At 40.7% G+C, this 25,793-nt stretch overlaps 1 protein-coding gene across 1 annotated transcript in view; it reads left to right on the top strand.

Moving 5' to 3' along the window:
- Positions 1-2,567: 2,567 nt before the first annotated feature.
- gpr176 (G protein-coupled receptor 176) overlaps positions 2,568-25,793 on the top strand; it is a 46,746-nt gene continuing 23,520 nt past the window's right edge. Inside the window, exons 1-2 of the mRNA XM_060828954.1 lie at positions 2,568-2,772; positions 21,495-21,747. Of these exons, the coding sequence (XP_060684937.1) occupies positions 2,568-2,772; positions 21,495-21,747 (458 nt within the window). The remainder of the gene's footprint in view (positions 2,773-21,494; positions 21,748-25,793) is intronic.

Genomic DNA, 25,793 nt, shown 5'->3' on the forward strand with positions numbered 1-25,793 from the left:
TACCCTTGAAACAAGCAGGCATGAGCTACTTTGATATCTAGGATATGTGAATGGGAACTGAACACTGTGAAATCATCAGTGAACATCCTCATTCTGACCCAATGCCAGAGTCACTGATGAAGCAGTTGAAGATGATTAAGCCTAGGACACTACCCTGAGCATTTCCTAGGTGAAAGTGGGGACTGCAGATGCTAGAAATCAGAGCCAAGGTTAGAGTGGTGCGGGAAAAGCACAGCAGGTCAGGCAGCATCTGAGGAGCAGGAAAATCGACGTTTTGCGCAAAAGCCCTTCATCAGGAATTTCCTGTCAAGGTGTCCAGGAGCTGAAGTGTTTGACCTCAGTCACAAATTTCTTCCATTGCGGCAGGTACGGCTCCCAAGCACTATAAGAAATTTCATCCTTATCGCTGTTGACCTGTTTTATTTGGGGACCTTGGTTTCACATTTGGAATTCACCTAGTGTCCTTGTTGAGATCAAAATTGCAATGAGATCTGGCACCTAATGGTTCTGACAGAACCCAAGTGAGCGTTGGTGAGCTGATTATAGATCATTGCTGCAAGTGTACTTTCTATGATTCCTTTAATCACTTTGCTGATAACCAAGTGTAGACACATCAGGCAAGTGATTGACAGGATTGGATTTCTCCTGGGTTGAATGGGTAAAACATTTCTGTTTTTGTTGGTTTTTTTTATCATTCTTAAATGGGTAAAATTTCTTTGGACAATTTTCGGGATCAATGGGTAGATAAAAACAATGACTGCAACCAGATTCTGGATGAGTGGTGCTGGAAGAGCACAGCAGTTCAGGCAGCATCCGAGGAGCAGTAAAATCAATGTTTCGGGCAAAAGCCCTTCATCAAGAATACAGGCGGAGAGCCTGAAGGGTGGACAAATAAGCTAGAGGAGGGTGGGGGTGGGGAGAAAGTAGCATAGAGTACAATAGGTGAGTGGGGGAGGGGATGAAGGTGATAGGTCAGGGAAGATGGTGGAGTGGATAGGTGGAAAAGAAGCTAGGCAGGTCGGACAAGTCATGGGGACAGTGCTGAGCTGGAAGTTTGGAACTAGGGTGAGGTGAAATGAGGAAACTGTTGAAGTCCACATTGATGCCGTGGGATTGAAGTGTTCCGAGGTGGAAGATGAGGCGTTCTTCCTCCAGGCACCTCGTGGTGAGGGAGCGGCGGTGATGGAGGCCCAGGACCTCCATGTCCTCAGCAGAGTGGGAGTACAGAGTGGGTCCTTTGCAATTCTGAGAGAGTGTGGCCCTCAGCTGAGGCAGGGCTGACGGTAGAGAGGTTAGGTGCCGGTGCATTGCTGCAAGCGTAGAGCGGAGGATCTTGAAGGAGAACCATTGCTGGTGTTTGTAAATGCTGTGCTCTTCCAGCACCACTAATCCAGAATCAATGGGTAGATGCCGGTGCTGTATTCCAACAGTGTTGCTGGAGGCGTGGCCAATCTTAAAACCTTGATCTACAACTTTCAGCTAGAATATAGCACAAAACCCATAAATATTGCTGAGTCTTGCTTTCAGGAGGAGTGAATCTCTGCAAACAGTACAAATATGTTCTCCAGAAAGTAACAGAAATATTAAATTTCCACACATATCTGTTTAATGATTGATGTTAGATTTTGTTGTTCTCTAGATATTTATTCAAGGAGGATCCGTTGATTTAATGTCCACAACTGCATGTCTAAGTTAAGATAATGCAGGTAATAATGGGAAGGTCTCTCCATGGCTGAACAGATTCTGAAATTAAAAAAACATCTCAGTAAATCTCGATGAATGTTCGAATACTTCCTTTCTTGGATAAAATAGTGCCTCTGGGGTTTGGAGTTTGAACAGCGTCCTTTTTTGACCTGATGAAGAATTATGATGGAGTTACATAGGCTGGCGTTGGCGAATAAAATTAGACGGAGGCAACGCCCCTTTCAGAAAAAAAAAGCCGCTGTTTTGCTACCAGGTTTTCTTAAATATTGCTCTGGAAGAGAAAAAAAAAGTGCTTTTGAATAGAGTCACTGGAGAGGAGAAGCTGTTTTGCTGGCGCCGTGTTCCAGTAATGCAGTCAAATAATAAATCGGTGCTGTTCTGGGTGAGCAGGGGAGCCCAAGTAGAAACAGCGTGAGGAGATATTCACCGTGGGTGAAGGGAGAATTCGCAGTAAACGACTAGAGGTGGACAAACCTCCAGAGAAAGGTGCAGCAGGAGTGAAAGGAGAGGGATGGAATGGGTGAAATGAAAGTAGTTTCTCTCTCTCCCCTTTTCTGTCTCCTTTTACACTGTCGTCACCAGGCAACCGATTTCTGACGAATTTTATTCCCGCCTGTGCAGTGGGCTTGTGGATGGTACAGTAACCAGTTTGGGGCGAATTGCAACTGGAACTAGGGAACTACTGGACGCTGCTTTAGAATTGGTTCATCTCTCTTGGTGAGAATAGTAAAAGAGGGAGGGATATTAGGTGTTTTTTTGTTGTGGGTGGGGAGAATCTCTGTTTTGGTGCCCCCCCCCATCTCTGCGAGATGTTCGGGTGGGGGTGAAGTTGGACAATGTCACACACGGAAGCTGCAAGGACCATGGAGCAGAACGCGAGCTCCGCTGTGAGCTGGAGCTCAGACACCAGGGCAGCCGAGCTCGGGAACCTCAGTGACGGCGGCAGCAGCAGCAGCACCGCGGGAGGGAGCCAGCCCCCCGCCAGCCTGCGGCAGCACACCGAGGTGCAGAGCTACCGAGACTTCACAACCTGGGTGCAAGTCCTCATCTTCATCGGCTCGGTCCTGGGTAAGTGGCCGCTGCCCCCCCCCCGCCCCCGCACGCACGCTGACCCAGCACCCAAGCTTACACATGGAGCCCAGGACTAGACGAGCCACACACTCCATCTGTTTAAATTTCATGCAACTCATTTGTCTTTTGTTTTAAATCCTCCCCCCCCCCACCCCCTAAAATGTGTGGATTTGATGGATGGTGATAGGAGGTCGACATTATGCAGAAACGCATGCCTCAATTGGGAATGTTGAATCTCTGGGAGTTGCCTGTGTACGCTTGTCGCCGGTTGAAATGGGATGAACAAAACTGGTGATGCATGCAGATCCTGCTGGTGCCCCGTGTCTGCGCGCTTTCGGGTGCATTTTGTTATTGTGCAGACTGTGAGTTGCACAGAAAGTGTCAGCTGTTCGGGTACTGCAGTTCAGTCCAGCAGACCCACCCCACTTCCAACTAACCTCTTGTCAAGGTGTTAATTCCAGCATCAAAAGGCGCAGGACAATCCCCTGCCCGCTTGACCCACCTCCTTCCCACCACCACACACCTCCATTTACAGTGAGCAGGCCTCTCCTGTAGAAAGGCACAGTTACTGCTGGAAAATACAAGTTAGTTATGAATTAGGAACAAGAATAGGCCACTCAGGCCCCCTCGAGTTTGCTGTCCCATTCAATAATACCAAGGCTGATTTATTGCACCACATTTACCCTTACCCTGTTCTATTCACCGCTCCCGTCCCCCCGCTTTAATGTTAGTTAAAACTTGCATTTATATAGTGTCTTCCAAATAATTTTATATAAACGAAATAAATTCATTTGCAGTGTGGTCACTTGGAAAAAAACAACAACCTTTTTTGAACAAAAACAGAAATTTGTGAAAAAGCTCAGCAGATCTGGCAGCATATGTGGAGAGAAATCAGAATTAATGGTTGGGGTCACTTGAAACGTTAACTCTGATTTCTCTCAGCAGATGCTGTCAGACCTGCTGAGCTTTTCCAACAATTTCAGTTTCGGTGACTGCATCTGCAGTTCTTCTGATTTTTATTATTCTTTTGTACGTGCACAGTACATTTTTTCTTTGTTCCTAGAAAAACAAAGTGTGTGATACTTTAAAATTAATCCTCATCATAATTGCTCTGTTCAAGTATGCTCAAGATCAGACAAGAATAGTAACAAAACAGAAGTATTCTATGCAGAAAGAAGAGTTTTCATTTTAAAGATTCAGTTTATCACATCAGAACATCCAAAACATTTAACAGCCAATGAAATATGGTTTTAATTATGATGTTGAAAGTTTAACAACCAATTTGTACACAGGAAGCTCAATGAAACAGTATTGAGCTAATGGACAGATAAGCTGTAAGATCTGGAATTTTTTTTCCTTTTGGCTTTTTTTGTTTTATTTTAAAAGCAATTATTGTTATTTTGTTGTTTTGTTTAATTGTCATTTTGTGACCAAGATAGTGCTGGTGAATGGCGACCTTTTACACTTGTCACTGTACTCCTGCTTTCCTATACTTGAGCACGTGACAATAAATCTAATTCTCATTTTACTTCCAGTGATGTTGTTTGAAAGATAGGTATCATGCATGCCATCAAGGATAACTCTCTCATAAATCCATTGCCCAATGTTGACTGTCTACTTATAAGCAGTTCAGCTTTGTGCAGTGAAAAGTCAGTTTGAGAATCTGCTTGATTGGGAATCATCAGCAAAGACCCTCAAATTTGAGATAAAGCAGGAGATGAAATAATACCATGGTCTGGAGTTTCTCTTTTGATTCCTCTATTTTTGTTCCAGAGCACTTTTTGCCTGAAAATGGCTAAACCAATGGAAAAGGTGGCCTATTGCCCTGCTATTTGATGCTGAATCTAACACTTTGGCAAAACCTATGTTTTTACTGATGGGAATCTGCTATAAATGCTGCAAAGCCCACTGAGCTACAGCTAAGTCTCTTGGCACAACTAGACATCTCTGTACTTTGTCCATTTAACCATAATTTCAATTGGTGTTATCTATTGTTGAAGAAAGATTTGCATTTATAAAGTATCTTTCAATACATCCCAAAGCTCTTCATTTTTTTTGAAGTGTACTCATTGAAATGACATCCATTTACTCATCGAGACATCTCACAATACACTCATGAACCATGTATATTTTACAGCAAGATGGAACACTGCAAATTGAATTTGGAGCTGGTACCTCTACCGAACTGACCATATCCTCAAATTTAATTCATCACTGTAACGAGATTCTGCTCCCAGTGCCCATTTGTGAAACATCGAGTAGAATTTTACAATCGAGCTCCTTTAGAGTGTAAATGCACTAATACACACACATTAATAAAAAAAGACCTCTGAATAAATTTTCTTAATTTACTCAGAAACTAATGTGTCGAATGTGACTTATGGCACTGACTATAACGGCAAGGAATCTATGTTAAATTTTTATAAAACACTGGCTTGATGTCAACAGGAATATTTGACTAGTTAGATCTTAATGCCATACTTTACAAGAGGTTTGAAGATAATTGAGAGTGTGCGGAAAATGTTAATGAGAATCATTCCAGGGGTGTGGAAATTCAGTTACATAAATAGATTGGAAAAATTTAGACTGCCTCCTTGACAAAGAAAAGTTTGAGACCACATTTGATCAAGGTATTCAAAATCATGATGAGAGGCCTGGGCAGAGGGAATTGGATAAACTGTTCCCACTGGGTGGAAGGTTGGAAAACTTGAGGGCACAGCTTTAAGGCAATTGACAAAAGAAACAGTAGAGACATGAGGAGAAATCTATTCAGGCACCAAGTGGTAAATATGTGGAGTTCATTGTCTGAGAGACTGGTGGATGTATTAAGGCATTCAGGTGGGAAATGGATTATTATCTGAAAAGAATGAATGTACAGGGCTACAGGACAAAGACAGGAATGGCATGAGATGTATTGATTATTTGCAGAGTCAGTGCAGCCGTGACAGGCTGAAGGCCACTTTCTGTACTGAAATGATTCTGTAATTCTGTAATAAAAGACTCTGTACATTGTTTGCACATTTTTGGGTATTTAAAATTAGGTTTCTCACAGATGCTGGATTAAATACTAATTTAAAATATTGAATTATTGTGAAAATTCCATTCTGGTTCAATGAAAACAGCTGTATCAAGGAACCACTCTCAAATATATTAAAGAATGTTTTTTAATGTTTAAAAAAAAGTATTTTTCCAGTAAAATGATGCATGGTTCATGGCAAATTTTACATTTTCTGATTTGCAGAGGAACTTCAGCTAATACTTGAGAAAAATGCTTTTGTAAATGAGTACAACTGATAGCTGGATCATGGTGCTAAAAGCAGAAATCCTTGGTCCATGATACCACAACAATGATCTTTTCCACTGTAAGTTTCCTAATCTGACTGGAAAATATCTAATATACAGACACCTAAATACACATATTGAGGAAGCAGTTTTTAGTAGATGGGATATTACCTAATTGCTGAACAGGCAGGGGAGAAAAAGCTTCAAAATGAACAATAAATAAAATTGGATCTTTCAGTGGTGTCGATGGAAGGATAATAGGCATATCCAGTCTTAACTTTACAGTTATAAGTTTTAAAGATTGTTATGTGCTTCTACTTCTGCTCTGCAGTTTGAAGTAGGAATTGCCGAAGAGTGATATTGGTAACTTGTTATAATTAACATCTTAAAACCTGAAATTTTCACTTGCCACTTTTTAAAAAGTTATCTGTCTCTGAGAGGATCTTAAAATTAACTATCAGCCACGTGATTGAACAAGTATTAACATTATAACAGTGATGTAAAGCTTTATTAATTAGGGATCTGTAACTGACTCTTGTGGACTTATATATGACTTTAATTTAAGCCTGTTCAGTGCATAATCAATTTGGTTCAAAGGTTACCTTTGAACACTCTTTATGGAGCCTTTCTATGTTTTCTGAAGCTAAGAGTGACATGATTTGTTGTAAGAGGCTAACATTGAACCTGGATGTGACTCATCAATAAAGCAGCAACTAATTTGTCATCATGGTGCTGCATTTTGGGAAAGCAAATCTTAGCAGGACTTATACACTTAATGGTATGGTCCTAGGGAATGATGCTGAACAAAGAGATCTTGGAGTGCAGGTTCATAGCTCCTTGAAAGTGGAGTCACAGGTAGATAGGATAGTGAAGAAGGTGTTTGGTATGCTTTCCTTGATTGGCCAGAGTATTGAATACAGGAGTTGGGAGGTCATGTTGCGGCTGTACAGGACATTGGTTAGGCCACTTTTGGAATATTGTGGACAATTCTGGTCTCCTTCCTATCTGAAAGATGTTGTGAAACTTGAAAGGGTTCAGAAAAGATTTACAAGGATGTTGCCAGGGTTGGAGGATTTGAGCTATAGGGAAAGGTTGAATAGTCTAGGGCTGTTTTCCCTGGAGCATCAGAGGCTGAGGGGTGACCTTATAGAGGTTTATTTATAAAATCATGAGGGACATGGATGGGATAAATAGACAGTCTTTTCCCTGTGATGGGGGAGTCCAGATCTAAAGAGCATAGGTTTGGGGTGAGAGGGGAAAGATATAAAAGAGACCTAAAAGGCAATCTTTTCATGCAGAGAGTGGTACGTGTATGGAATGAGCTGCCAGAGGAAGTGGTGGAGGCTGGTACAATTGCTACATTTAAAAGGCATCTTGATAGGTATTGAATAGGAAAGATTTGGAGGGTTATGGGCCAGGTGCTGGCAGGTGGGACTAGATTGGGTTGGGATATCTGGTCGGCTTGGACGGGTTAGACTGAAGGGTCTGTTCCCATGCTGTACATCTCTATGACTATGACTCTATGTACTTCAAACTTGTACAGGTACAGATTTAATAAAGAAATATATATCTTTCGCAGAAAGCCTTTGTTTTAGCATTTACATTATAAAAATTAGGTGAAGCTATTGAAAGATATTGATGAACTGCTCACTTAGAAATGGGACAGTACGTCATTGCAAATGGGAGGCATTGGCACAATACTGGAGTTGTTCCAATGGCATTGTTCACCAGGGTATTACTGAGTGGATGGAATGTCTTCTGAGCCAGGCTGTCAGCCAATTTTGGAAGCAAATCATGGCCTTTTGATGCCCATAGTATTTATTTTTCCCTAATAACCATTTAGTTTTTTTGCCATGTTTGGATTTACTGTACTTTCCAGTTGGAGTGATTTTAAAGTTAAACTCCCGTCTCTGTCTGTATGGCTGGGAGGAGGAACAAGAGTGAACCACAAATTCAGTCTTGATTACTACTGTGCTGACTGCTTTCTACCTGCCAGCCAACCCTTCCAGCCCTCACAGATTAGAGCCTTTCTTTCACAACATTATTTTGTTGAGCCTGGAGAATGATCTTCCAATGTTGCAGCATTAAAGGCTGCTGGAGCTGCTGGCTATCTCCTACCATAGTCTACTGCTCAAAATGAACCAAGTCTACAGGACATTGAGGCATCTGGTAACCACATTATGTTTGCTCAGGCATAGAAGGAAAATTAATCCCTCTAATTTACTCTGATGCTTTCCTGAACATCCGTTGTAATTGGCGGAAGATTGAGAGAATCAAATTTTTTTAAAGTATATATAAATAGAGTTGACTCTGATCTTGCACCAGAATTAAGGAGACACCTTATAAATTGTTTATCAGTCTTCCATTGATTTTAGCCCAACTTGGAAGCCACCCAGATTCTGTCCCTGAATAAATACAGGAGCAGCGGAAAAATTGGATAGTGTAAGAAGTGTTGATCTGGCTCCTCATCTGACTGTTATCCATTGTTGTGTATTTTCCCTGTGAAGATTGTATATAAATATAATTTACTTCCGATCATTTCTAACTCTTTATAAGGTGCCTGTTGATTTTTAGTGTTACTGCTATTCATACGTTTTCTTCAAATTGATGGATGTTAGATAGCTCTGGCATTTAAAACACTCTTCTGAAACAAGTGAGTCCTTCTTTGGTAAAGCTTCATAGAGACTAGTAGGTCCGTTTTCTTGATGATTTTAAAATGTGTTCTTTTGAGATTGGGTGACACTGTCAATCTCAATTTATCCTGAGGTAGGACTGGAGTGACAGAGAGACCAAGTTTGGCAGAGCTAACTCAAACACAAGTTTCTGGAAAAGCTCAGCAGATCTAGCAGCGTCTGTGAAGAGAAACCAGGGTTAACATTTTAGATCCAGTCACCCTTCCTCAGAACCAGACCTGAAAAGTTAACTCTGATTCCTCTTCACAGATGCTGCCAGACCTGATACTTTTTGTTAGCAGTTTCTGTTTTTGTTTCTGATTTACAACATCTGCAGTTCTTTTAGTGTTTATTTGGTAGAGCTAATGATTTTCCATCTGTGCACAATTTGTTTTTTATTGATTGAGTGAGGAGAATTTTTTCCATTGGCAAAAGTGTTGGTAACACCAATGTAGACGTAAGACAAATTATATATGAGGCAAAAGCAAGATGACAGTTATTTACATGTAATGAGTAGTCATAATCTGGAATAAACGGCCCAAAGGAATGGTGGAAGCAGATTCACTCTGTAATTTCAAAGAAGAAGTTCGCAGAATCATAGAATCCCTACAGTGTGGAAACAGGCCAGTCGGTCTAACCGGCCCTCTGAAGAGCATCCCACCCAGAGCCGTCTCCCTACCCTTTCTCTGTAACCATACATTTCCCATGACTAACATACTTAACCTATACATCCCTAAACGCTATGGGCAATTTGGCATGGCCAATCCACCTAACCTGCACATCTTTGGAGATATATTTGATACAGAAAGACTTTTGAGTCTAGGGTGAAAGAATTGGGGAGTGGAACTAATTGTTTAGCTCGAACACAGACCTAATAGATCGAGTACCTTCCTGTTTTTATGATTGGCTCTATGATGAGTGAATGAGTTATGTTTTTCGAACATTTCAGTTGCTTTCATGATCATTTCCCAATGACAGCTCAGAAATGACCATATTTACTTGTTCAGGAGATGGGGGTGTCACTTTCTAGGCCAACTTCTATTGCCTACATTTAATTGCCCAGGATGTTGGTCAGACCAGATAAAGATGGCACATTTCTTTTCCTAAAGGGGCACAGTGAGCCAGTTCAGTTTTTTTTTTACAATCATCAACAATAGTTGTACAGTCAGCATTAGGCAGGAGTAAATTCCTCAAGATTTTTATTGAATCCAGATTTCGCTATCTGTTTGGCTTGAATAGATAACATTTGTGAATTACTAGCTCAGTGACATTACCACTATGCCATTACTTCCACTAGTGACACTACTAGTCTTGGGGAGATGATCATCCATGAGTGGATGACTCCCCATTAATCATACTGTGAGACTACACAACTGCAAATGGTTGGGATTAATTGTACACACTCAGTGTGTATTATGTTATTGTCCTCTGCTTCCTGCATTTTGCTGGAGAAATTACCTGGCTTTTATCAGGAGTAGTTACTGCAGTTTTGGTCATGAGTTCTTTCTCATTTAAGGAAGTTCTTTTTAAAGTGTCTTTGCTGTAAATTAGATAGCTTTTCTGTAAATCCTGACATAAGTGCAGCCAACTCAGCAACTTAGCACTCTTTGTCTACTTGAGATACTCCCTAGAACCTCTTCCCTAAGCCATTCTGTTTATCTCCATCTTCTCCATCTTCAAAAACCTGTTTGACTAAACTTTTGCTCCTAACCTTTCTACAATGACCACCATATTCTCCTCATAAAATAAAGGGTCTTGAAATTTTTTTCTGTGTGTAAAGTGCTATATAAATGCACATGGTTGTCGGATTCAAAGATCATAGAGCTTTGCTGATGCTCATGGATATTGCATAAAGTCATTATCCACAGGGAATAGGGGAATTAATTGGGAAAAGCAATAAAGACTAGGGATTGACGTCAATATGTGACACTTGCACCTCTTGAAATGCTGGTTGCAACTCCATCTGTTCACTCCATTTATAGTTACACCTGTCATCTACAACCACCTAATTGGGCAATTCTAACAATGAAAAATGCTGATTTGTGTGAGGAATGGCAACTTTTAAGAGAATCTGCATAAGCTGTCCTGTTCCTGCCTTTAATTGACTGTAAAGAACAGATGGCACAGTTAAAGAGGCTTCTCTCATGGCGTTTCATAGGGCTGAGGCTCTGTATTGTTGCTGTTCATGCTGTTGTCCCTCTTGCAATGCTGACATAGATAAGTAGCTGCCCTTAATTGCAGCTATTGGGAATAATTGGATTTTTGACACTGGATCATTCTTATTCCTCCTGCAATATCCCATCTCAGCTTTATTTTAGATCTCTTATTTTATGCTGTCTTTTTTGATGGAGGCTTTAGATTCCTACATTGTGCTGGTCACGGCTAATGATAGCTTTCCTTGTGGCTTCTTGTTTGTATAGAATGAGCATCATAATTACACACGGGTATTGACTCAAATGCTAAATTTAGACTTTGCATTTAATTTAGTTGGTTTTGTAAAGCTGAAGAGCAGTAATCTTGTGCTATTTTTGTATTGTGTGGTTTGCTGGCAATTTATTCTCCTGTTTAACATAGAGTGTGAAGGAGATGGATTATCATCAGAAGTGAAACAGCAATTAACTTAAAGTGCTTCAGTGGATTGTTGCTACAGTGCATGTTAATGCCACTCCTTCTTACTGTTATTCAAACCAAACTACTAATTATGTATTAAAAAATTCAAAGACGAATTGGAGAATTTGCAAAATTAAAATAGTTTTGAAGACCTTTAAAACTAAAGGACTGACAGTAAAATTTAAAGCTTAGTCCAATCTGGACAGTTTACATGGCCAGTGTTTTTTAAAATTCATTCATGGGATGCGGGAATTGCTAGCTGGGTCAGCATTTACTATCCGTCCCTAGTTACCCTTGAGGTGATGGTGGTGAGCTGCCTTCTTGAACTGCTGCAGCCCATGTGCTGTACTTGGCAATGCTGTTAGGAATGGAATGCTATAAGTTTGTTCCAGTGACACTGAATGATTAGCGATATATTTCCAAGTCAGGATGGTGAGTGGTTTGGAGAGGAACTTGTAAGTGGTGATGTTCCCATGTGTCTGCAGTCCTTGTCCTTCTCGATGGTAGTGGTTGTTGGTTTGAAGGGTGCTGTCCGAGGAGCCTTGGTGAATTTCTGCAGCACATCTTGTGGATGGCACACGCTGCCAGGATTCTCTCATGTTTTCTTGTAGCTACACAGGTCCTCAAAGACCATTAGATTAGATTCCCTACAGTGTGGAGACAGGACATTTGGCCCAACAAGTCCACATTGACCGTCTGAAGAGTAACCCACCTCCTTATATGTACCCCTGACTAATGCACCTAACACTGTGGGCAATTTAGCATGGCCAATTCACCTGACCTGCACCTCTTTGGATTGTGGGAGGAAACCGGAGCAGTCAGGGAAAACCCACACAGACACAGGAAGAATATGCAAACTCCACACAGTCACCCGAGGCGGCCATTGAACCCGGTCCCTGGTGCTGTGAGGCAGCAGTGCTAACCACTGAGCCACCGTGCCACCCCGGTGAGGCAGTGACTTCCAAATTGGAAGTCAGTGCTGTGATCGGTGTGCTAACACCAATTGGTGTACACAGAACCCCTGTACGGCCACACAATTTAACAGGGTACATTTTACACTGCTGATACTAAGCATCTCTGATAGAGTGACTGAATTTTTGTCGATGTGATGCCAATCAAGTGGCTCGATTTGTCCTGGATGGGATCAAAATCAAATTTCTCAAGTGTTTTTGGGGCTGCAGTCATCAGGCAATTGGGGAGTATTCTTTCACACTCTTGACTTGTACCTTCTAAATGATGGCAGGCTTTGGGAAATCAGGAGGTGAGTTGCTCGTTGCAGTATTTCTAGCTTCTGACATGCTCTTGTAGACACCATATTTATATGGCGAGTCAGTGGTAATCCCCAGAATGTGGATAATGGATTTAGTGATGATAATGTCATTGAATGTCCCGAGTTGATGGTTGGATTGCCCCTGACTGGAGAAGATAATTGCCTGGTATTTGCGGGATGCAATGTTACAAGCCACTTTTCAGCCCAAGCCTGGACATGGTACAGATCTTGCTATTTTTGGTCATAGACTGCTTCAGTATCTGAAGAGTTGTGAATGGTGCAGAATATTGTACAGTCATCGGTGAGCATTCCATACTTCTGACCTTACGATGGGGAGAAGGTCATTGATGAAGCAGCTGAAGATGGTTGAATCTAGGACACTACCCTAAGGAACTCCTGCAGAGTTGCTCTGGAGCTGAGATGACTGTCCTCCAAACACTACAACTTCCAATCTACTCGGTATGACTCGAACCATATTTTCCCATTGATTCCGGTTTTACTAGCACTCCTTGATGCCACACTCAGTCAAAAATGCTGTTGATGTTAAAGGCTGTCACTCTCACTTCAACTCTGGAATTCAGCTCTTTGTCCTTGTTTGAGCCATAATTATAATGAAGCCAGGAGCTGAGTGGCCCTAGTAGATCCCAAACTGGGTGTTGCTGAGCAGGTTATTGCTGAGCAAGTTCTGCTTGGTAACATTGTTAATGACACCTTGCATCACTTTACTGATGGTTGAGAGTAGATTGATGAGGTGGTAATTGGCCGGGGTGGATTTGTCCTGCTTTTTGTGTACAGGATATATTGGACTGACAAATGTAGGCCATTTAGCCCATGAGAAGTACTCTGCTATTCAATATGATCATGGCGGAGCTAACTGAAATCTTAAAGCCATATTCCTGCATCTCCCACTAACCCTTCACCCCCTTGTTCAATATTGGCTGAGATTAGGATGAAAACCCCACCTTCTTAATCTCTCCCCTTGCCTGAGGCATGGTGGCACTCAGGTTAAACCTCCTACAGTTGCCTCTCTCTAATGAGAGAGCAAATCTATGGTCTATTAAGAATACGATGACTTGACTTACCAACAAGAATCTATCTACCTCTGCCTTGACAATATTCAAGGAGACTGTCTCTGCCACCTTTTAATGAAGAGAGTACTGACGAGAGTTCCAAAGACTCATGGCAAACGCTTTCACTTTGACATTTTGTCAGTCATGAAAGGAGCTCTTTCAAAGTTATGTTTTCCCATTTATTTTAAATAATTGATCAACACTATGTGTACTGTGTGAAAAATATTTCAGTAGCTGATTAAGTTTAGCTCTGCTATATTCAAGCACATTACATGGAAGTAAGGTGCCTTTAATGTGATGCTGCATTAATATGAGGCACTGGTGAGCTTAAGATGGCCACTATGCAGACCAGAATAATGTTGACAGCATAGGGTTCAATACCTATTGCAGTTGAGAAAGGCTTGTGGCACACCTTGCCTTTAATCTAAAAAAGACACTTAGCCTTGGTTAGGTGAATAATTGAATAAACACCAAGGACTTGTCTTACAGCAGAGAACTGAACAAAAAAGAAGCTGAATGCTGTAATTATGGCCTATAAAACAGGGTCTTATTAATGATGACCTGAAACATTCACTCTGTTTCTGCCTCCACAGATGCTGCCTGCCTTGCTGAGTCTCCAGTATTTTAGTGCAAATTTCCAGCATCTGCAGGATTTTACTGCAGTGTTAGTGATTGACCAGTGCAGGTATCAGACGTGGCAACATTGAAACTGGACTGGAAACACTGGACTCAAGCTTAAGGTCAAATCTTGAAACATTTTAAGTCTAACCTGGCTTTAAACTGTGTCAGGATTTGCTAATTTAATCATAGTCACTGGCAAGAACTATACCAGAGAAAGACATTGAATAAAACATGAAGGACTGCATATACAAATTTTCTATTTATTTTCATAAATCTTCAGTCTTTTTTATTTTAAGCTAATACGATAGGAGGGGCACTGCCACCCATGAGTTGGAACACAAGAAGGTAGACCATAAATTAGGACCATTGACAGCTTACCTGCCCATGCCCTGTCCCATTATAATTTTCTGGGCAGGAGGGGAGATGTTGTGTGGACCAACTACTCTGGACCAATTGATCCTTAAGTGGGTTGTTAATGCCCAGTTAAAGGCCTCAACCCATCACTGCTCCAGTTTATTGGGTGGTGGGAGAAGTCTGTGCCCAGCATGCAGCCTTGTTGGTCATTGAAAGCTGGGTTGCCTCCATCCCAGTCCCCTGTGCCAATGGTAGCACTCCCATCCCCTTCCTGTATCTACCTGTCCCACGGAGTCCTGTGCAGCATGCCCTCTGACCTGCCTTTGCTGAAGCCAACCAACCTGACCTCAGTGAAATCCTGGATGTTCCTGGATTTCTAGACGTCCAGCATTTCCTCTTTCACCCAGCACCCAAGCTTTACTGGCAGGGCTACTAGGGCTAGTCTCTGACTGCTTAGCAGCTCTATGAGTTGTGATTTCCTCCTGGATTTGGATAGATGTCCTGCCTCTTACTAATTAAAGGTACATCACTTGATAAATGAAAGTAGAATATGGTGATCAAGTGGAATTAGTTTCAATTCCCAAAATGTACGCTGCAATGTGGGATATTTGCCCTCAGCCAGCATCCTAGTCTATTAATTCCGAATATTGTATCAATTTCTAAGCCTTTGAGTCTTTTGGTTTTCAGTGGAAAATGATCCCAAATTTAAAAAAGTGAACACAAAAGTTATCATCTCCAAAAAAAACTGTCATCTTATCAAGGCAAAGTGTTGTAGGTAAAATAATACCAAAAAAAAAACAAATTTAAGTGAATCAGAAGCCGTTTATTAGAACAAAAGCATTTGGGAGACTGAGCAGAACTTTGTTCAGGCTCTTGCAAGCGGTCAGCAAAACAAGTTTGACCAAGTATCCCAGCATGCACCATAACACTAGCTTTGATTGCTAGTTCCCATAATACCCGGCTTCACAAGGAATTAACTAAATGGAACCGTTATCTTATTTACATTAAAACTGGAACTTGTGGGATGCACAGATCATCTCCTCTTATGATGGATTCCAGCAATGTTCCTGAACACCAGTCAATCACTGTTTCAGAATTATGTTTCCAGCCTTTCATATCCCTATTGCTCTTCATGGTTCCAAATTCTGAATTGCATTGTCCTGTAGATTTTCCGTGCTGTGGCTGCCACAACTCAAGTCAATGAGATAAAAGCAAAATGTCACAGCTGCTGAAACAAAATATAAAATAGTGAAGTCATTCAGTAGGTGGAGCATCTGAAGAGAGAGAGTGGTACAGAGCTAACATTTCAATGATCTTTCATCAAGCCAACAAGAGCCTCTTTAACGTATTAGCGATGTCATCCTGTGTAGCTTGAATGGATTCAAACAGAAATTGCAGAGTTCTGACTCACTCAGATTTATACAGCATCTTCTTACTGAATGCCTTTCAACATCAATTTACTGTGCACTGTTAAATTATCCAACAGATTGAAAAAAAAGTTTAATTAATGACTAATATTCTACAACAATTGTGGCTGATTGCATGAATAAGCTGTTTGTGGATCTGACGGAGATTTACTCATTATTTTGTAAAGATTCAGAATGATAGTGTATGATCATTCTGACAGACATGTGGTTAGTTTGTATTATGAGGTTATGAGATAAATGATATGTATCATACTTTGCAAAGTGAAGTCAATGACTATTCCAAGCCTGAAAACCAGTTGAATTATCTCACTTTGGTTTAGCAGGTCGTATAGTTGTCACTGGTGTAGTATGATTAAATCATATTAAATTAAGTTCTTCTGTGTAAACCAACTCAAAAACTACAGGATGGATGAAGTTTTTACTTTCTTAAATGTTATTTTCTGACATTGTTGCAGCTGGTGCTTTGACTGATAAAACATTGGCTTCATACTCACGCTCTTGTGTCTGGGTTAGAGAGTTTAGATTGCAATCCCTGATCCAAAGCTTCAACATATTTTAATCTCGAGTGAGAAGCTGTGATATTGTCAGGAGTATTACTTCCTATTGAGCAAATTCAAAACCAAAAGCCAGAGATAGCTTCCTCATTTGTTGAACTTATGATGATTAGTCTGCCACTTACTCTATAGAAGGGACTGTCTTCAGTAATATGCCACATTGATTGTGTCTGTCCATGAGTGCATAAGGGAATTCTGGGATGTGCCTTAGCAAAGAAGACCAAGAGAGACACAGAGAGAGAGGGAGAGATATGTTGGAACGCGTTGGGGTTCACCTCGAGCAGCTCTGTGATGTAGGAGTCTGTGTTCCCAGAGGTGCACACCAAGACAAACCTTGGAGGATCACAACTCAATGAAAAAAGAATTATTGGGCATGCCCAAAACACACTGGCCTTGTAGTGCAAGAAGTTGTATGCTGGTACATTTCAAGGTCCAGAACTATTAACTGAGGGACACACTAGATGTTGGGGCAGATGGGCAAAGGGCAGAACAGTGCCACAATATGTTGAGGTATCAGGAACTGGAGAACCCCTTGGGCTCTATATCTTACAAACAGTGTATGTTGTGAATCAAGAGAGCTGCAAGTGTATTAAGCAATCTAGGAATGAAACACCCATACACACAAAGAACTGCAGAAATCAAGAAACAAAACAGAAATTGCTGGAGAAACTCAGGTCTGGCAGCATCTGTGGAGAGAAAACAGAGTTAACATTTCAGGTGCAGTGAAGAAAGGTTAACTCTGCTTTCTCTCCACAGATACTGCTAGACCTGCTGAGTTTTTCCAGCAATTTCTGTTTTTGTTTCAGAATGCAACACTGTGTGTAGTGTTTTATGTTGATTGCACTTGCTGTAATTTCCAATTTGAATGTTTTTACTGTCAGTTGATGTGGAATACATCTTGTAAATGTTAAACAAAAGGATGTATTGAGTGGAATATGCTGTATAAGAACAAGTTGAATTGTATTGCAAATACTGTAGTATTCAAGTTCAAACGTTTTACAACTTTCAAACTCCTGCAGAGATATCCTGGAACTGTGATGACTGACTTCTGACAACTCCCTCTGTGCTGTGTATGACTCCAATCAGCAGACAGTTTCCTCCAACTCCCTTTGACTCTGGTTTTGCTTGATGCCATGATTTATTGATTGCTGAAAGTGTACAAACTTTCAGGTAACTCAATCCCATTTTCACACTGGGGTAGGTGATGGCCTTGTGGTATTATCCCTGGATTGATAACTCAGAGACCTGGGAACCCTGAGGTTCAAATCCCATCATGGCTGATGGTGGAATTTGAATTCAATAAAATAAACTGGATTTCAGAGTCTAATGATGACCACAAAACCATTGTTGGAAAACTCATTTTGTTCACTAATATCCTTTCGGGAAGGAAACTGCCATTCTTACCTGGCTTGGTCTACATGTAACTCCAAACTCACGGTAATGTTGTTGACCCTTAATGGTCATCTGGGCAATTAGGGATGGGCAATAAGTGCTGGCCTGTCCAGCAACACCCTCATTCCATCAATAATTTAAAACAACGATTAAAGTGGCGCAGAACAAATTAAATCAGGTTTGATAGGCTATGGTGCATTTTACAAAAGACTTACTCAGCCAAAAATTCAATAATCATTTGATAACAATTAAAGATTAGATGGTGAAGTGTGCTTTGCACATTTGAAAAGCTTCTTAATCAGTTTCATCTAAGTAAAGGAATGAGTAGCAGCCAGAGATATAATTCATTGTTCCATGCTAACTTCAATTGTGACCAAATTTATTGCAGGGTCACTGTGCTCAACGATCTTTTGCAGAGTATTAAAAAAAATCCATTTCAACTGTGCAGCATGAAAATTTCTTTCTGTATCTGATCTGAAATTAAATTGTGACTTTTATTTAAGGATTGATAAACATAGTTTTGCAGATTATGCACCTCAGTAGAGCTATTTTATAGCAACCTTGGAAAAATGCGGAGAATTTTAAATGTGTTAAAAGACAGTAATATCCAGCTGATCTCCTACTGGGATTTTGATACTTTGGTTTGTACAAGTTTATTTTGGATATATTACCAATAATTCTAATGCCTACTGTAAGTTGTGTTACTTAGAAAAATGCAGCTGCACTTGTGACATTAGAAATTAAAAGGTATAGTTATAGACTATGTTATTTTTTAGCAATCACTGATGCATTATTACTAGATAAACCTGCAGTGACACAGACATAATCATTAATTCTGCAATGTGAATGATTTTCGTAAGTCAGTTCTTCAGAATATAGTACCCATCAGCATCTGCTCATGACAGGCAGTCAAAAAGCTTACAAAAAAGTAAAACCTGAGTAAAACATCCTTGAACTCTGCAGCATATCTATTACACCAAAGCTAGGCAACTTCAAGCCTGCATAATTGCTCTGAAGTTCAGACAGTGGTTATAAATTTCTCGGATTGAAAAAAAATGTACTTATCATAATGGAATTAATGCTGTTGGTATCGGTTTTCTGTTATTCTCTTTACATTGTTCTTCAGTTCTGTTTCATCCAGCAAAGCATTTTGATTTTAAACATTTTTTGAACTGATTCATAAAACTTGGCATGAAAATAAATGCTCCAGGAGTACTTTAAAATCAATTCCAATGGGTTCTACTTTTTGCATTAATAGCACAGATTGTCGTCTGCACGTCTTCACTAGAAGAGAGCCAGAAAGCATTCTAACATAATTTAATAAATATCTATGGAGGGTTTGCACGAATTGTAAAATAGACAGTTGCAGACCTTCATCAGAACCTTTCTCCCTCAGGTTTGAGCTCCATGTGATCAATGATCGACAATTAGCATAAGACCCTTATGGTAACGTTTTATATTCAGAACTTTGAAATGTTTGTAGGAGTCTGTTGCTATTATTCCTAGTACCATTGTTGCAAACAGTTTGACAGTAGTATATGGTTAAATGTCTTCCTGAGTTCAACTTGTTCCAAACTAAATATCATTTTGTAGCAAAAATGAGAATAACCTACATTGTTGGACACCAACAGGATTATTCCTTGCTGCATCAACATGTCATTCCTGTCCTCCAGAGATTGTGGGATTGAGTTTGAAGTGAGCAACTTAATGTTCTAAAAACAAGCAAACAGAATTGAGCCACACCTTTAGAGCTAATCAATATCTAAAAACCTCAACAGGTCCCAACAATCACCTATGGAAGTGAATTTCAAGGAACTAATATTATAAACTAGAATCTGGTTGGAATTGCTGAGTTGCCTCTGAGTTGCCTCTTCAAAGTCCTGTACCAGTTCCTCACAAGGTTCAAAGTCTGTTTTGACAAAGTCACCTCTTAAATTCAGTATTTTTCAGGACCTGTTATTCCTCTCCTTCAGCCTTGTTCCTTTATTGTAGTCAGATTAGAAATACTTAGGGTAAGTACACTCATTATGGAGACAAAAAAACAGCCAATGAGTCTGTTAATAGCCTTTTAATAGCCAACCCAGAAAAGTCGATGTTAAGTTGTTTTGCAAGTAGATGTCAGACACTTTCCCATTTAATTCAATCCAAAGCACCATCTGTTGTGCAACTAAATCATGACTTATGGCTTTAAACTCTGGATTTAACCCTGGAAAGGCAAATCATGGCAGGACTCTCCACTTAATGGTAAGGTCCTAGGGAATGGTAAGAGACCTTGGAGTGCAGGTTCATAGTTCCTTGAAGGTGGAGTTGCAGGTAGATAGGATAGTGAAGAAGGCGTTTGGTATGCTTTCCTTTATTGGTCAGAGCATTAAGTTGGGAGGTCATGTTGCAGCTGTACAGGATATCAGTTAGGCCACTTTTGGAATAATGTGTATAGTTCTGGTCTCCCTCATACTAGAATGATGTTGTGAAATTTGAAAGGGGTCAGAAAAGATTTACTAGGATGTTGCCAGGGTTGGAGGGTTTGAGCTATAGGGAGAGGCTGAATCGGCTGGGACTGTTTTACCTGGAGCGTCGGAGGCTGAGGGGTTACCTTGCAGAGGTTGAAAAAGTCATGAGGCACATGGATAGGGTAAATAGATTTGGTCTTTCCCCTAGGGTGAGGGAGACCAGAACTAGAGGGCATAGGTTTAGGGTGAGAGGGGAAAGATTTAAAAGGGATCTATGGGGCAACTTCTCATGCAAAGTGTGGTGCATATATGGAATGAACTGCCAGAAGAAATGGTGGAGGCTGGTACAGTTATGACATTTCAAAGGCATCTGGATGGGTATATGAATAGGGAAGGGTTCAGAGGGATATGGGCCAAGTGCTGGCAAATGGGACTAGATAAGTTTAGGATATCTGGTCGGCATGAATGAGTTGGACTGAAGAGTCTGTTTCCGTGCTGTACACATCTATGACTATGATCTGATTTCGACTGGGATAACAGTTGGACTAGAAATGTAACAAAACCCTTCAGATGCAAAAGAAAAATTAAGTCAGCCAATGCTGATTATGGATTGTAACCCTTTTTTAGAGGATTAGGCATGTTATTATGTGCTTGTAACTCTGCAGATGGCCAAATAGCCCAATAATGTGCACTGACAAAAAGGAATAGCTACAAATGACCTAGCAGAAGGCTACTGCTACCTCTGGAATAGTGCATGACTTAGTATTTCCTGGAGAGCTAGGGAGAAGAGTGATGTACAGAAAGCAAATAAGTTAAAGGCATTTTTTCCTGTTGTATTATCCATTCAAATGTGTTGTCACTTCTGTAAAATCAATATTGTTTTTTGTTGCATGCCATGTCTTAAAGGGACATTGGTAATGTGAAAAAGACACTGACTACTAAAACAGAACCCCATTTGGCCTTTACTGCATTTTATTCCTGCATGTGCTCACCAGTTTGCCATTTTATTTGATGCAGGGAACCTGATGGTATTATGGTCCACATGCCGCACATCAGTATTCAAGTCTGTCACAAATCGTTTCATCAAAAACCTGGCCTGTGCTGGAATCTGTGCAAGTGTCTTTTGTGTGCCTTTCGATATCATCCTGAGTGCCAGTCCACACTGCTGCTGGTGGATCTACACCCTGCTCTTCTGTAAAATTATCAAATTCTTGCACAAAGTCTTCTGTTCTGTCACTGTTCTCAGCTTTACTGTCATTGCATTGGACAGGTAGGTCCTATCTTATGACTAGACTGCTATAGCATACACTTTGAGCAATTCTCAGTTGTACGTTTTAGTTGCATGACCACAATACTATATCTGAGATCAAATCAATATCTATGGGCAGATCTTTTCTGATAAGGGTATCCTTAAAACATTGAATTTTAAAGACATTCTTCTATAGTTACAAACTGGCTTTCCTGATATGTTCTTCATTCTGTTTCTTAAAAACAATGATTTCTCATTAATTGTGGTTTCTGATTGCTGTTAAAATAGATGTGATATTCTTTGATGCATTATTGTTATAACTGACTAAAAACAAAGGGTACATCATGGACAGCTTTGGTCTGTGGTATTATCAATATGCTGGAAAATAGCCTGGTCAGATAATGTGATGATGCGAAGGTCTTACCATTCCATCACGGAGCCAAAGTATAGTGGCACCGTGCAATTTTAGCATGCAACTGTAGTCATGTTATCAGTTACGATGTTGGAGACTCTAGTGTTCATTTCATCAGATGGCTGACCCAGTCTCTTCTGCAGTTACTGCCTGTCACTGGTGTGTGTTGAAATGATTAGAACTTCTTTGCTGGATTATAATGTGCCTCTGGTTGTAAAGCCTTGGGCTGTGACTCAAATCAGCATCCTCTGCCTCAGAGGCTGAAACCCTCCACATTGTGCCACGAGACATCCTCAAATAGGTTGTAAAGAATTAAATTGTGAGTGAATCACATTAATACTTTGGGTGGAAGTAATTATTAATCAAAAGTTGATTATTTCTGACTACAAGTCCTCATGCGGATTTTGAATTTTTTGCTCCTGTAGCATAATCGGCAGAACTGAATACGATACTTTGGCCATTGCATCAAAAATGAGGGAAATTACAGAATTGCCTGACCATCCTCAGTCACAACGTCATCTTGTAAGCCCTCCTTGACTTTTATTATTCTTTACTTGGTACCTCAAGCGTCCTGCCTGAAATGTCGACTCTCTTGCTGCTCGATGCTGCCTGACCTGCTGTGCTTTTTCCAGTGCCACACTTTGTCACTTCAATTTGGTACTCATTGGAAACAAAAATATAAAATAGATCTTCAGTTTGTCTTTGCAGCAGCATAACAGTTAAAGCTGTTTCCTGGAAATTTGTTTGCCTGTCTGGTATAATGCAGAGACATTTTCTGTGAAGGTCACCCGTGCATCCATTACATTGTTCGCTTTTCAACAGAGCCAGACAGATTGGCCATCCTGAGCACAGTGTTGTCGTGCTGTATTGTTGATGCTCCTTAATTCAATAAGAATGCTGCATTCTTTCAGGGGAGTTGACCTGCTCCTAATTTTGGTTGATGCAAATTCCTGTCATTCGAATGACAGCCACAGCTCTGATTGATAGAGTCACCTTAAGCAGATTGCATGTCAGAGGCATGGATTTCTCCACTGGAAGGCAAAACTGTTGAGAAACCTAAACGATCGTGAGCTATCAGAGAACAACATAAGTGGCAGTTATTGAGGAGTCCCTTACACCTTCTTTTGTTTGAGAAGATTATGTGCTATAAGAAAGCAATAACAACAACATTCCCCAGGCTTCTCCACCAAAGTAAACCCTCTTGACTACATCACTGTATAAGCCTTTACATACAGAATTATTTCTTGTGTTTTCATAATAATTGTTTTGCCCTTTTTTTTGTTTGAAAGGAAATGATGGGAAATAGCTTTAAATTGAGGGGTGATAGATATAGGACAGATGTCAGAGGTAGTTTTCCAAAGTTCCAAAAATTGTGTTCGGGGATTCTCTAGTCTAAGGTACAGACAGACGTTTCTGTGGCCAACTGCGAAAAATCAGAATGGTGTGTTGTTTCCCTGGTGCCAGGACCAAGCATGTCTCAGAGACGGAGCATAATGTTCTCACAGGAGAGTGGTCATTGTCCACATTGGAACCAATGACATAAGAGGGGAAACGGTTGAGATTCTGAAGGGTGATTACAGAAGAGTTAGGCAGGAATTTAAAAAGGAAGTCCTCAAGAGTAGTAATATCTGGAATACTCCTGGTGCTACCAGCTAGTGAGGGCAGGAATAGGAAGATAGAGCAGATGAATGCATGGCTCAGGAGCTGGTGTGTGGGAGAAGGATTCACATTTTTGGATCATTGGAATCTCTTTTGGGGTAGAAGTGACCTGTACAAGAAGGACAGATTGCAACAAAATTGGAAGGAGGCTAATATACTGGCAGGGTGATTTGCTTGAGTTGCACGGGAGGATTTAAACTAGTAAGGGAGGGTGGGGCGGGGGACCCAAGGAGATAGTGAGGAAAGAGATCAATCTGAGACTGGTACAGTTGAGAACAGAAGCGAGTCAAACAGTCAGGGCAGGCAGGGACAAGGTAGGACTAATAAATTAAACTGCATTTACTTCAATGCAAAGGGCCTAACGGAGAAGGCAGATGAACTCAGGGCATGGGTAAGAACATGGGACTGGGATATCATAGCAATTACAGAAACATGGCTCAGGGATGGATAGGGCGGGCAGCTTAATGTTCCAGGTTACAATGCTACAGGAAGGATGGAAAGGGAGGCAAAAGAGGAGGGGGAGTGGCATTTTTGATAAGGGATAGCTAACGGTAGATATTCCTGGAAATACATCCATGGACATTATTTGGGTGGAACTGAGAAATAAGAAAGGGATGATCACCTTACTGGGATTGAATTATAGACCACCTAATAGTCAGAGGGAAATTGAGAAACAAACTTGTAAGGAGATCTCAACTATCTGTAAGAATAATTGGGTGGTTATGGTAGGGGATTTTAACTTTCCAAACTTAGACTGGGACTGGCATAATGTTAAGGGTTTAGATGGAGAGGAATTTGTTAAGTGTATACAATAAAATTTTCTGATTCAGTATGTGGATGTACCTACTAAAGAAGGTGCAAAACTTGACCTACTCTTGGGAAATAAGACAGGGCAGGTGACTGAGGTGTTAGTGGGGGAGCACTTTGGGGCCAGCGACCATAATTCAATTAGATTTAAAACAGTGATGCAAAAACAATGGACTAGACCTAAAAGTTGAAGTTCTAAATTGGAGAAAGGCCAATTTTGACGGTAATAGGCAAGAATTTTCAAAAGCTGATTGGTGGCAGATGTTCGCAGGTAAAGGAACGGCTGGAAAAATGCGAAGCCTTCAGGAATGAGATAACGAGAATCCAGAGAAAGTATATTCCTGTCATGGTGAAAGGGAAGGCTGGTAGGTATAAGGAATGCTGGATGACTGAAGAAAGTGAGGGTTTGGTTGAGAAAAAGGAGGAAGCATATGTAAAGTATAGACAGGATAGATCGAGTGAATCATTAGAAGAGTATAAAGGCAGGAGGAGTATACTTCAGAGAGAAATCAGGAGGGCAAAAAGGGGACACGAGATAGCTTTGGCAAATAGAATTAAAGAGAATCCAAAGGGTTTTTACAAATGCATTAACGGCAAAAGGGTAACCAGGGAGAGAATAGGCCTCCTCAAAGATCAGCAAGGCAGCCTTTGTGAGGAGCTGCAGAAAAAGTGGGAGATACTAAACAAGAATTTTGCATCAGTATTTACTGTGAAAAAGAATATGGAAGATATAGACTGTAGGGAAACAGATGGTGACATCTTGCAAAATGTCCAGATTACAGAGGAGGAAGTGCTGGATGTCTTAAAACACATAAATCCTCAGGACCTGATCAGGTGTACCCTAGAACTCTGTGGGAAGCTAGAGAAGTGATTGCTGGGCCTCTTGCTGAGATATTTGTATCATTGATAGTCACAGGTGAGGTGCCGGAAGACAGGAGGTTGGCTAATGTGATGCCACTGTTTAAGAAGGGTAGTAAGGACAAGCCAGGGAACTACAGACCAGTGAGCCTGATGTCGGTGGTGGGCAAGTTGTTGGAGGGAATCCTGAGGGACAGGATGTACATGTATTTGGAAAGGCAAGGACTGATTCGGGATAGTCAACATGGCTTTGTGCATGGAAAATCATGTCTCACAAATTTGATAAGGTTTTTGAAGAAGTAACAAAGAGAATTGATGAGGGCAGGACGGT

The sequence above is a fragment of the Hemiscyllium ocellatum genome, chromosome 8 (genome assembly GCF_020745735.1).
Source record: "Hemiscyllium ocellatum isolate sHemOce1 chromosome 8, sHemOce1.pat.X.cur, whole genome shotgun sequence".
NCBI lineage: Eukaryota > Metazoa > Chordata > Chondrichthyes > Orectolobiformes > Hemiscylliidae > Hemiscyllium > Hemiscyllium ocellatum.